We start from the raw sequence: 12,137 nt of genomic DNA, 5'->3' as shown, positions 1-12,137 counted from the left end.
ATTTTACACATAGTTCACTAGGATGTGCCAACACAAAAGTCAGACTTCACATGAGATTTGGACCATCTTCTGGGGGAAAATCAGATTACTTCCTACTCGCGAGCACCCCCTCTGGTGGAGAAACATTTTTTCAGGGATACAAACTTTTTCAGAACACCGGTAGACGGCAGCCATTACAGACGAACGTGTTTGTTGTTGTTCGAGGAGCGGCCCAGTCACACACTAATGTCATTAGTTTGTTATCATTACTAAGGTGCAGGAATAATTTCCCCGCTTTTTTTCACATCATGTCGTCTGCTTGGATCTGTTAATATCTCGCTCTGAAGCACAGAGGAGCGTCAGAGGTAAGCTCGTTTCAACYGCTTTTTACGACACGGTCTCATTTCCGGACGCAGGCATTTTGTGAATGAAGCTGATATTTCAGTTAAAATACATAAGTAAAAACATTTATCCGAGTATAGTACTACCCCCCAACTTTATGGATGATTTTATGGATTTAATTTTACGTAYTATACTTGAATAAATACGGTATTTGTGATTATGGTAAGTATGATTATATTATTGAATATATTTACTGAAGGAAAAGTCACCTTGATTAGTGGCCAGTGGGACGGGGGGTGCAGCAGTTTGACGACTACAGGCAGGCCGTAGTGCAGACGCACAGCATTCTGGGCCATCTCAGCATCCTGGTGGCGGGAGGTCAGGTGACGCAGGGCGCAGACTGCTGGCTCTGTGATGTCCTCTCTGTCACCAGCCCGAAGTACAGTTCGCACTAAAGCCTCGATACCACCAACCTAAAAATAAATAAAAAATAAATCAGTCATTTTACACCAAAAAACACAAGCTGGCGCACCGGTTCTATATCAGATTAGACATTTCTCACATACCTGGCAGACCATAAGTTTGTTACTGTAATTGTTGCAGGTCAGGTTAGAGAGGATGCCAGCAGCACATGTAACCACGTTGATGTCATCACTGGCCAGCAGCTGGACCAAGGTGCCCAGGAGACCCTCCATCCCCTCCTACAGAGCCAGTAAGTTACTCTCAGTTTTCAATCCTTACGTTCGTTTTTTAACAGCACTACAAGCAACTCTAAACTTGGAGCTTGTGAAACTACAGAAGAGTATTTTACCTGTTTAGTGGCAGCATCTGAAAGATTCCTTAAAGTCCAGAGGCAGTTCTGAACCAGACGCTGGCTCGGGTCGGTCAGATGGAGACCCAAAGCCTGCATGCCGCCTACACAGACAAACAAATTCCCTGCATTAGAAGACCTCAACTACAGCAAAAAAATCACAATCGCATTTTTAAAGCAGACACCAGTCCAGTAATTGCTCCCGCAGGGACATCGCAAAATACTTATTTTCCATCACTGTGTTATATTATTACTGTTTACTTTTACTCCTGTAGAAGCATGTACCTACCAGCTTCTACAATGGCTGGCTTGTTGCTTGAGCAAACAGAGAGCACTTTGAGCACCCTGCTTGTGGTCCACAGCAATTTCTCATATGTAAAGGTCCTCATAATGTTCACCAGAGCTTGGGGACCACCACTGGCCAGAATGATCAGCTAAAATAAAGACAATATCATGTCAGATTGGATTTACTAGTTAAACTGAGAGGTCCAAAAATTGAACTAAGTATGTAAAAATAAGAGGATATGCGTATACCTTGCTTTCCTGGTTGCCATATGCCAGGATTTGGAGACAGTCAGTAGTGATTGCCAGGAACTTGACATTGGTGTTAGACAACAGGGCTACCATCTTCTGCAGCCCCCCAGCTAGGCGCACTGCCATTTTGGCCCCTTCCTGGTGCAACAACAGGTTGTGCAGTGTGGTGATGGCGTAGAACAAAACACTGTCCACTGGGGAGCTGAGAAAAACCACATACAGACACAAAAAATGTGAGTCAATATTACACCTAAATAATGTGAGGATCAATAGTCCAAATTGTAACCTGGTTCCCAATCTAGACAAAAGGTTTCATGAAAAGAGGGGGGTAGTTCTTTTATGTTCCTCACACCGAGCTGCTCTGAAAGCGAGGTAAAGTGACTCCAGGTGTTAGTTCAATCACACATGTGCAACATCCAAACAAGTTCCAGCTTGCTGGGGAGCCAAGTGTTTTGGCTACAAGTTTAGTCTTTTATGAGCCGCTTTCAAATGTGAACACTGGGGATGTTCAGCAAACTGTGTGGTTCTATTCAAACATAGTCCGCAGAAACAGTTCACGTGTATTTTAAAATGAATGGAAGAAGGAGAGTCTCTCTACAAAAATCATTGTACAGCACACAGAGGGAAAAAAGACCTGATGCAAAAAAGTGGAGGTAGAAATTTTCTTGGAAACATGTTCAGATTAGAAGTTGAAGCTTTGCTTTGGTAATAATAATACAACAGCCAGCAGCAGAGGGACAGCAACATAAAGGTCAGCAGAAAAGAGAATGCACCTGCAACATTGCAGCAAAATTTGCTGCAATGTTTTTCCTCACCTGCTAAGTAACAAAATGACTGTAAGATCAAAACTAAAGCTGTGGACTTTTGTGTTTTCACATTAATAGGAAACATCTCAAACAAAAAGCAAAGGCCTTCATTTTTTGTGCTCGTCTTCACAGTTTTCAGATTGCTGTTTGAAGCATTTCATTCAACAGGAAATTTAGTTGGTTAAGTTGCTGCTTATCTGATGATTAAAATAAGCCAGAATATAGGGCTGGGCGATAAATCGATATAATCAATTAATTAGAATTTGCTGTTTATAAAAGATTTAATTTTGGGAAAATATGATTTTTTTTTCCCACCAGCGCACACTTTGGGGCTTCTGTAGTTCAGAGGTCACCCCACCTGGCCCTCGAGACGCTTGGTACACAACATGACAATATGGCAGCTAGCAAAGAGGATCTTCATAAAAAAAGACACTGTTTCTTCAGTTTTCTGGAATTGGTTAGGTTTTGCAAACTCAGACTTAGAACAACAAACACCTCACTGCAAAATTGGTTTAAATGCTCTTGCTACAAAATGCAGGAGTACAACAAATTTGTTTCAACACCTGAAACAGAGGCACTCCGTTAAGTAGGAACCAAAATCGATTAAAATCAAAAATCTAATTTGTGATGAAAAAATGTGAGTTTTTTTTTTTGGTCACATAACCCAGCCCTACCAGAATATTAGTACACCGCCTGTAATTGCAGTACTGTATRGTGCTTTCAGTTGAACATATAAGAATTTTGAGTTTTGAGCCGGGGAAAAAAAAGTTAAAACATAACCATAAACAACACAAATACAAGATACTAAAAATTATTGTTCATTTCAAACCACAACATTTCTGCCACAATAAATCCTATTAAAAAAGTCCAAAGTTAAGCGCATTCTTCCCTTAAACCAGACATTCTTTCACCATTCATATAAGTAACTAGTACCGCTATCTCACCCCAACATCTTGACCAAGGCTGGGATGCCACCAGATTTAAAGATTGCGAGGAGCCCCTCACGATGGTGGGAAAGGTTGTGCAAGGTGCCAGCGGAGCAACGAGCAGTCTCCACATCACCGGTGTTCTGCATGGCGCGAACAACTGCGGAAACCATTTGCGGCGAACGCATGAGGGCATGACGTGACGCCTCCTTCTTCGACAACTGATGCACCATTACGGCGGCTTTATTCACAACGACCTAAGATATAATTGGTATTTGTTAGGAGGCGGAAGGTCAAGAGGAGAATAGAAATTGTTTTGCATCAATGTACCAAAGTAATCATCTGGTACTTGTTCAAGTGATCATTTCGATTTTTGTTCCCATACCTGGTCTTCGTCATTAAGCAGTTTAGTAAGTTCAGGTATGGCTCGAGTGGCCAGCTCAGCATCATCTTGATAGTTAATGAGGTTGACCACAGCATGCTTCAGCATCTGAGAGGGCTCTGCCAGACGTTGTACTGCTGTTGGATTGGCAGCATCCAGCTGGGTGGGTGGGATCTGTAAGCCCTCTTCCAATGTCTCAGGAAACATAGCAGCACGCACACGCTGGGCCCGAGTCATGGCATAACCCTCAATGTCTGAAAGCAATAAAAAAGAAACAGTATGAGGCCATAAAAATCTAATATCTCACTAAAATATCTGTTATTTATGAGAAGGGAAAACTCATTATGATTCTTTCCCTGTTTTTCTGTCAAATCATTTATCCCTTAGTCATCAAGTTTACTGCAAGGATTTTAAGTTGATGTTGACAAAATATTCAACAATATTTTATCTTGCCTCATTTGTGAATCTCATACCTGTAGCCTCAGGAGTGAAAGGCTGACTGAACTCCCAGTCATACAGAGTTGGATCCTCCTCCTCAGCGTCAGGGTTGCCCTTGCCACTTAAAGATGGTGCTGTGGTGGTGACGCCTGACTGGATGCCTGAATCCAGATAGGACTGCTGCTGCCACTGGTTCACAGCAGCCTTGCTGTCACCCATAGCCATGTCCAGCTCCATCAAATCAGCTTCAAAAGGTAGACAAAAAGAGAAAAAAACATTAGTAATATCACAAGCAGAGTAATCTTCACCCCCCTCAAAGTTTGAGTAATGCCTGTGGCTGGTCTGCTTGGTAGACTTCATCAGCATGGCTTGCATTACTCATAAACAGAGACAGGTATATATAATACAGACGCAAAACAAAAACTGGATGGGTAAAAAATGTTCCTTGGCACCTCTTATCTTTCATAATAAGGTGGTTCCATGTTAAAGAATGTAAACAACAATTTCCAAAGATGTTCCTCTGATACTGTATTTCCTGACAAGAACAAACAACTTGAAACATTTATGAAAACTATTGAGCTGTCCTTAGAATCCACAAAGTCTCAAATGTTACATAACTAATTTACATAGATACAGAGATCAAATCGAAATCAAGGTGATGCAGGAAGTATAAAAAGCAGAAAATTGTTGTTTTTAAGACTCACACTGGGTAGCCATTGTTCTTGCCTGCCCTCAGTCCGCACAGCAGATCTGTCTGGAAAAGAAAGAAAGAAAGAAAAAAAGTACACGGTTAAGACAACTTAAACTTAGCCAATTTAGTGAAAAGGGCCTAAACTTGATTTTTAGGTCGCTTTTCAATGAAATCGCCGCTTTCTTGATTTGCTGCTCTACCTTCAACAAAATCCCTATTCGCTTGTTTGGCTAGCTAACGTAGATACGTGAGGGGAAATGCCGAGAGCCTCCACCTCAAACAGAGAGAGCAAAGCGGTGGGTATTTCCAGGGCCAGCACGAACACAATTCACCATTCAGCGGCATACAACATCAAAGGCATATTTCTCCCCCCCCCTCCCCCTACCACGACCAAGTTCCGACCTAGCTGCTGCTTGGGTTTCCAATGAGACACACCACCCCCTCCGCCCGCAATCACTTCCATGACTCCTCCTCTCGTGGTGGTTCCAACTAACAGAATAACAAACTGGCTTAACAGACAAGTAAAATGTCCAGCTAAGGGACAACAGCTTAAACCCTTTTAATATCTATCAGCATGTGTAATTCAAAACAGGAGGGCGCTAGCATCAATTAGCCACCCCCAGTCAGCTAACAGGTTGGCTAGCTTATCTCGTAAGCTAACCTAACGTGCGCAGCTAACCTTCCCGTTAGTTAGCTAACTAGCTAACATAAACAATCAGCGATTCAGGGTTAGGATAATTGGTTAACAGTCCGTGCGACTTGTTCTAAATTTATCCCAGGTAAAAGATACACTTTATTGTTGGAATCGTGACACTGAAGCGATCCCTTAGATCTTTAATTCAGGTGTGATTAGCGTATAAAGACGTATAAAAAGTAGATCCAGGCGCCACCGTACAAAACCTGCTAAGCTGCCAGCCAAAACCCCACCGGAGCACCCCTCCTTAGCCAAAGATGAYTTTCCTTTGGAAAAGCAGGCATTGGCACACCGCAAACGCCCCACACGATGTCTTCACTAAACAGGCAGCCTCTTACCAAAGTCCAGCGGGTCCTCCGTGGTTTTTGTCAGGCGAAAATTTTCCTTTCTCGTGGCTGAAAATAGTAAAAGGACTGCTAGGTGAACCACCCGTCCTAATCCGAACCACACCCGCTGCTGCTCCGCCGAAGATGTTGCTTCCGCCTGTACGATCGAACGTCAAGATGGCGAAGGTAGAAAAGACAGTATTCTGCCGCACTCGGAAAAGTAGAGCGTCTCATTTCAAATACAATAAGTTTTAGCACAGACACAACTATTTAAAAAGATTTTTAGATAGTAATGCTTTCTTAAAATCAAATAAAAAAAACAGTAGTTCAGCATTACAACTTCAATCATTTTCAAGTGGAAGCTGTGTTAAAATTAAGTGAATTTAAAAAAATGAAAATTATCAGCTGCTTTGATTTAACATTTTCCATAATATGATGAAGGATCAAACAATAAATTTAGACTAATGAAATTATACAAGAGTTAATGCTGCATTCCACACACTTGAACATGGGAAAACATGGGCTTGTTTTATAAATGGCAAAACTCAGTTTTGTTCTCTTTTATGGTCAACATTTGGTTGGGAATTTTTTTTTTTTAGCAACGGAAACACAAATTACAATTAAACAACATTAAGTTTAGTTGGAACAAACAAACAGCAGATGTTATGCATGTTCTTCTGTAGGCTACACAGCACAGGCCAGAAAAGGTCAAAGTCCAAATTGTTGTTGTTGAGAAACACATCGATGTGACTGCAGGAAATGCAAACACACTTAGATTATCAGGAGCCAGACCGCAATGGTGTTTTATTTATTTATTTTTAAAGATTTTTAAATGTTTGTTTAAAAAAAACTATTTTCTGTGCCAGCTGCTGATATCAACACTTTGGAGTAATACTATAAAAAGCTTCAGCCACTGTCCCAGTTCCATCTGCGAGATAGCATCAAGAAAATCAGGATGACAACCAGGAACAGCTATAAATGGCACAGCTACAGTTTGCACTCTTTGCAGTTGGTCATGCAGCGTTTGAAAGAATTCATACAAATCAGCCATAACATTATGCCCAGCTCGAACACATATGACCTATCAATTTATATATTTATTAAACCTGCAGAGCTGTACTGCGTTGGCTGGCATTAAGCAGCCATTTAGTTTTCTTGGTTTATGTTTTTGGTGTTTTGGTGTTTTCACAAAACCTGTGGTTTCATTCTGTGGCCGACTTTCTTGCTAGTGGATACTCAAAAGACAGTAGCGCTCATATTGGATTAAACAGATTGAATGATGAACCTTTGTGGCCAATGACGGTGTTGGTTACATCTTGACAAGTGCAAAAAGTGACATTTTTAAAAAAGTTGCAAGAACATCACAGTTTGGCTGGTGACTCATCGTTCAAACTCTTGAACTTTGTTACGTTCTTCCAGAATTCACGCTCTTCACCACAATCAGTTACCTAAAAGGAGCTTCATGTCAGCAGACTTGACTGATCTTAACAATTATGCACTTTTATTTATAGTGAGAGGCATTTAAAAAAGGCGAAGCCAGGTGAATCCAAATAAATACACCTTTTTATTTGACTGATTGACAGATCTGACTATACAAACGCCAACACAGAGCTCTGAAATAACAGGACCAATCAGCGAGACAATGACTGTACATTCTTGGTGACCCTCCCATATTCTAACCCACCACCCCCGTCAGCAGTAACTATGTAATTTTCTAGTGTTATTTTTTTCTGTACACGTGAATCTCAGTTACCCACCCTCTAATATCCCCTCCCTATCCAGTGCACAGGTTTGAACTCAATGCAGTACCACATAAGGAGTCTCTGGCCAATTACAGAACAGGGTACCACAATGAACCTTAATGCTTGAGCAACAGGTTTCATTTGTTGTATATTTCAGACATGTTTGGTGTGTAGTCGAGCAGATGCTGCTGGTGTATTAATAGTGTGCACACTTCTGTAGTGTATGAATATGGTAATGCTTGTTGCCATTTGGTTGTAATGCAGACCGCCCAGAATCTATAGTCAAATGGGGCTAGGTGGAAACTTCCCTTCACTTTTGCACCACACACACACACGCGCACACACACTCACACAGACAAATACGCGCACGCACACAAATACTGGTCAATTTTCCCTTCATATTAAAAAAAAATTGCATGTTTTGTTTCAGTTTTTTTTTTCCTTTTTTGTTCTCGATCTCTTCCTCCAGTCAAGTACGAGTCGCCTCACACACATTAAGCACACAGTCTTCCCTCTATTGTCTAAGTGCAGTTTCTTCCAACATGCGCTCTACAGTAAAAACACTAACTGTACCATCACAATAAATGGATGGATAAAACACCCTGACTTTCATTCTTGCAGTCACTCCTCTTGCTGCTTCTCATTCCCTCCAGTGGTCCCCTTTATCCTTTTACATGTACTTTCATGTAACAGACAGTCTTGCATGTAACAGTGATGAATATTTCTCCTTGGTGTAACAGCCGCAAAAAGGAGGCAGGGGAAGGTGTAGGTGAAGGAAGGCATGGGGGGGCGGGTAAGAAACGTTGAGTTCTTCTCAAGAAGAAAGTGACAAATGTACAGTGGCATGAAGGTGTGTTTGCCCCCTTCTCCCCTGTATGTTTGGATTTCTGTTTCCCTTAATAATAAAGACCTTCATTTATGAACTGCATTTTGTGTTATATTTGTCTCATTTTTAAATTTGTTTGATCYGAAACATTTAAGTGTGACAAACTAGAAGAAATCAGGAAGGCGGCAAACACTTGCACACCACTGTATGTCCACCTTTGTTTCTTTACGTTAAAGGTGGAGGGGACAAAAAGAAAAAACAGGGGGAGGTGGACAGTGACTGAGGCGGGGGAGAGAAGGGGAGCAGGAACGGAGTGCGTTGGTCTTCATGTGTCCTGGCCATCTGTGGCAGGGGCGTCGTTGGCATTGGACAAGTCTGAGTCAGCTTCCCGGCTGGAGATGCGGTCCAGCTCTGCCTGGACGTCACTCAGGCCCAGCTTTGAACCTGAAAATGACGCCGATTAGTGCTTTAGCAGGGGAACGCAAAAACCAAAAGACAACGCGCTACAAAGCAGCTTAGCCAGGGCGACGAACATTTTCAGCCATAATGCAATGAGCACAAAAGCATGTGCACATGATTAAAATAAGTGCCGGGAGAAACAGTGATTATCATTAAAAATGAATGAATATAAACACTTGCACAACGTCTGTATTGTTAATTAGGCCAGTTTTCTATTTATTGCGAACATTTCAGAAGGCTGCAGCGTTTTCGGTGGTCTCATTGTGTCTCATCTCATTTGCAAAAGAAAGCGTGGCCGTTCTACTTGTGCTGATGTTCAGGAAAACAGGAGCTACTGACAAAAATAAACTAAGAACTGTAGGAGAAATTCGCAAGACTCTATACTACAATATGGCTAAATGTATTTAACTTTGAAAGGATTATTGTTTTATTAGTCTTTTTTAAGCTTATTCCTATTTCGATAAAACAATTAATGTTACAGATTTATACAAATCTTAAATGAATATTCTTTCATTCTAACTCTGAATGAAAGACGTATGCATTCATATGCAGAAGAAGCCAGTGAAAGTTTAACCATTTCTCCTCTCATCACTTCTCTAGCTTCCTGTATATGAATAAAAAATGTTGTTGCTCACAAAGCATTTTTTTTTTTTTACAAAAGAAGCAAAACAGAAATAGACGTCATGCTGAGGTTAACAAAATAWGTAAACTCCAAAAAGAAGTGGAGGATTTAGCAGACTTTGCATAAAAAACACAATCTTTCTTCCCACAAGTTTGCAAATGAAAAACAAGCCTGGTGCTTTTTGACTCTTTTGTTTTAGTTTTTTGTTCTAACCGGATCTCTGCTATTTCCTATATTGAAGTGTAACAACGCTATTTATATTTGACTTGCTGCCAGATGACTTTTTTCATAGAAGCACTCAATTACATTTTTAGTTTAATTTATTTTATGAATCCCCCAACCCATGACTAATTATGGTGGTTTCCCAATTTTTCAAATAGGCTCAAAATTTCTGACGCTTGTTTTTGTGCTGTTTGTGAATCAGCTTCATGGCTTTTCATTCAGAAGTCTCCATTTTTTCACTACAGCCTACAGGTGGGAATAATGCACTCCTTCACCGTCTTTTTCAAAAGAAGTTGGACAGTTCTCACAAGAAAYTTGACACAGTATTCAGATCCTCGTGTGTCCCTGAGTGTTGAATTATTCAAACGTGGATGGCATCAAATATTTTAACGCCAAAACTAACGTTCATCTTGTTTTACTTCTTTTGCACAAAGCTGGACTTTGCAGTTTTCTATGTTGTGTGTTTGGTGCCACCTTTTGAATGGGATTTTCATTGTTGGCACGGTCACAAAACTCTAAGCTGCACGCATCTTGTCTGCTGAAGAATGCCTCAAGGTGATAACAATGTCGCACAGTCAAGCAGTTGCCACGAACAAAGGCTTAGAATGGCCTCAAAAGTCGCTAACCTAAACACTAATGTTCATTAGATAGACTTCAAAAGTGAACACAACTCAAGAAAAATGAGTAAGAAACAAATTCTAAAAACTAAAAGGTTTTAGTTGTTGCTCAATCTTAAACTTGTGATATTTAAAAGGGTTTATTTTTGAGTGTTCTAGAAATGTCACAAAATATAAATCTGAACACAGACTTTTATTTTGTCAAGCATARCTCCAAATTACATCCAGACACTTTCGAACTCCCCAGCCTTTGTTAGAATCACGTGCATTGATTGTTGCAGAGGTTAGTGATGGGAAATGCAACACAACATGCCAAGAAATAAAAAAAAAAAATCTTTCAAATAAAACTGGAAAAATGAATTTMGGAGTGAAAGGGAGGCAAGGTAACGCATAGGGAAAGACGCAACAGTCTCAAGTAATCAGTTTTTGGCCTTCCTGTTGCTAACCCTTACATGCAAAAAAAAAAAAATCAGTAAACCTATTCTGTTATAAACTCAACAAACTGGCAATTAAAATATGAAATGAGACATAGCATTTAATGTCCAGCTGAATGCTATTTTGTGGCAAGAAGTAAAACAGCTGACACAAAAGGCTCTTAGGATGCTGGAAAAGGTTGGGGCTCCAAAGGAGGATGGGGTCAAAACAATAAAAAGTTTAAAGACGAGCGATAAAGATGAAATATATCTTGCTCACACACACCTTACCGGGGCCAGCATCCTCTGACTAATGCACGCACACACACACAGACACACACATATATATATAATGAATGAAGTTAAMAGTGAGACTGCACAACGAACTATGGGCGTGGTTCAGGTGAAGACATTCTGACAAAGCTACAAACAAACAAAAAAAAGTGATGCTAATATTTTCCCTACGTAGAATAAGTCTTAGTTTCTTGTAAGAGTTTTGCTCATGTCTGGAGTGGATGATGGGAAGGGGGGCAAACAGAAGCCTAAGTGATGAGGTGTCACTAAATATGTCCTCAGAAACAACTGCACAACACTACTAAAGGCAGAGCACAGCGAACAGTTCTCACCCGACTTCCGTACAGTTCCTGGAGTGTTGTTCCCACCACCTGGTGTCCCAGGCCCCCCCGTCCCTGCTTTCTTTGTCAGTAGACTGTTGAAGAAGTTGGCCAGCACACCCTCGCTTGTTTGACCTGCAGCATGAAGGCACTGCAGTTAAAGAGCACGTAAAGAGCAGAGGCAGAGGTGCAGGGATGTGCGAGTACCTGACTGCGGCATGGCGTTTGCTACGTTGGCCGCTGCAGAGCGATTACTCGTCCGCGGGGAGCCAGTGGGTGCCCTGCTAGTGGTGTCCTACAAATCACAACAGTTTCTTTCAGACATGCGCACACTGAAGGCAGATTTTCTTTCATCTCAAGAGCCAAAACTTGAAGACGTGGGGAAGAAAAACAAAACAAAACAAAAAAACACACTTACCACCGGTCGCCCTGCTGTTACAGCGGGCTGTTTGGCAAGCAGCGACTGCAAATGAGAGCACAATATGCACATTCACTCCAATTAGTACTTAATTAACATATCAAGACCCTCAAGTTAGATTTAATTTGTGCACMCGCGAGCAAAAAATGATTTCTGACCTGCAGCTTTACCAAAAACACCTGGTCGTCTTCTGCTTGAATTTCTTTTTCATGAACAATCTGAAAAAAAAAAGAGTACCATTTGATTCTATATTTTCTTTGCAGCAAAAAAAAAAA

The 12,137-nt window shown here is 41.0% G+C and overlaps 2 protein-coding genes across 4 annotated transcripts in view; both read right to left on the bottom strand.

The window, feature by feature from the left end:
- The window catches only part of LOC106515726 (catenin beta-1), a 12,591-nt gene extending 6,508 nt beyond the window's left edge, over positions 1 to 6,083 (bottom strand). The window contains exons 1-10 of one of the 3 annotated variants that reach the window (XM_014005650.1): positions 5,942 to 6,083; positions 4,923 to 4,972; positions 4,254 to 4,463; positions 3,784 to 4,034; positions 3,417 to 3,655; positions 1,667 to 1,868; positions 1,422 to 1,566; positions 1,133 to 1,236; positions 888 to 1,022; positions 591 to 794 (exon numbers count right to left, since the gene is read on the bottom strand). In XM_014005650.1, coding sequence (XP_013861104.1) covers positions 591 to 794; positions 888 to 1,022; positions 1,133 to 1,236; positions 1,422 to 1,566; positions 1,667 to 1,868; positions 3,417 to 3,655; positions 3,784 to 4,034; positions 4,254 to 4,463; positions 4,923 to 4,935 — 1,503 coding nt within the window. In that variant the 5' untranslated portion in view covers positions 4,936 to 4,972; positions 5,942 to 6,083. Of the gene's footprint in view, positions 1 to 590; positions 795 to 887; positions 1,023 to 1,132; positions 1,237 to 1,421; positions 1,567 to 1,666; positions 1,869 to 3,416; positions 3,656 to 3,783; positions 4,035 to 4,253; positions 4,464 to 4,922; positions 4,973 to 5,109; positions 5,245 to 5,941 lie in introns of those variants that run through there. The other 2 variants (XM_014005647.1, XM_014005648.1) reach the window with 2 other exon arrangements.
- A 1,387-nt stretch (positions 6,084 to 7,470) lies between these two features.
- The window catches only part of dync1li1 (dynein, cytoplasmic 1, light intermediate chain 1), a 10,023-nt gene continuing 5,356 nt past the window's right edge, over positions 7,471 to 12,137 (bottom strand). The window contains exons 9-13 of the mRNA XM_014005646.1: positions 12,021 to 12,080; positions 11,863 to 11,907; positions 11,652 to 11,739; positions 11,457 to 11,579; positions 7,471 to 8,941 (exon numbers count right to left, since the gene is read on the bottom strand). Coding sequence (XP_013861100.1) covers positions 8,823 to 8,941; positions 11,457 to 11,579; positions 11,652 to 11,739; positions 11,863 to 11,907; positions 12,021 to 12,080 — 435 coding nt within the window. The 3' untranslated portion in view covers positions 7,471 to 8,822. The remainder of the gene's footprint in view (positions 8,942 to 11,456; positions 11,580 to 11,651; positions 11,740 to 11,862; positions 11,908 to 12,020; positions 12,081 to 12,137) is intronic.

Source organism: Austrofundulus limnaeus, unplaced genomic scaffold (assembly GCF_001266775.1).
Source record: "Austrofundulus limnaeus strain Quisiro unplaced genomic scaffold, Austrofundulus_limnaeus-1.0 Scaffold32, whole genome shotgun sequence".
Classification (NCBI taxonomy): domain Eukaryota; kingdom Metazoa; phylum Chordata; class Actinopteri; order Cyprinodontiformes; family Rivulidae; genus Austrofundulus; species Austrofundulus limnaeus.
This window is presented reverse-complemented; position numbering and strand designations above follow the sequence as displayed.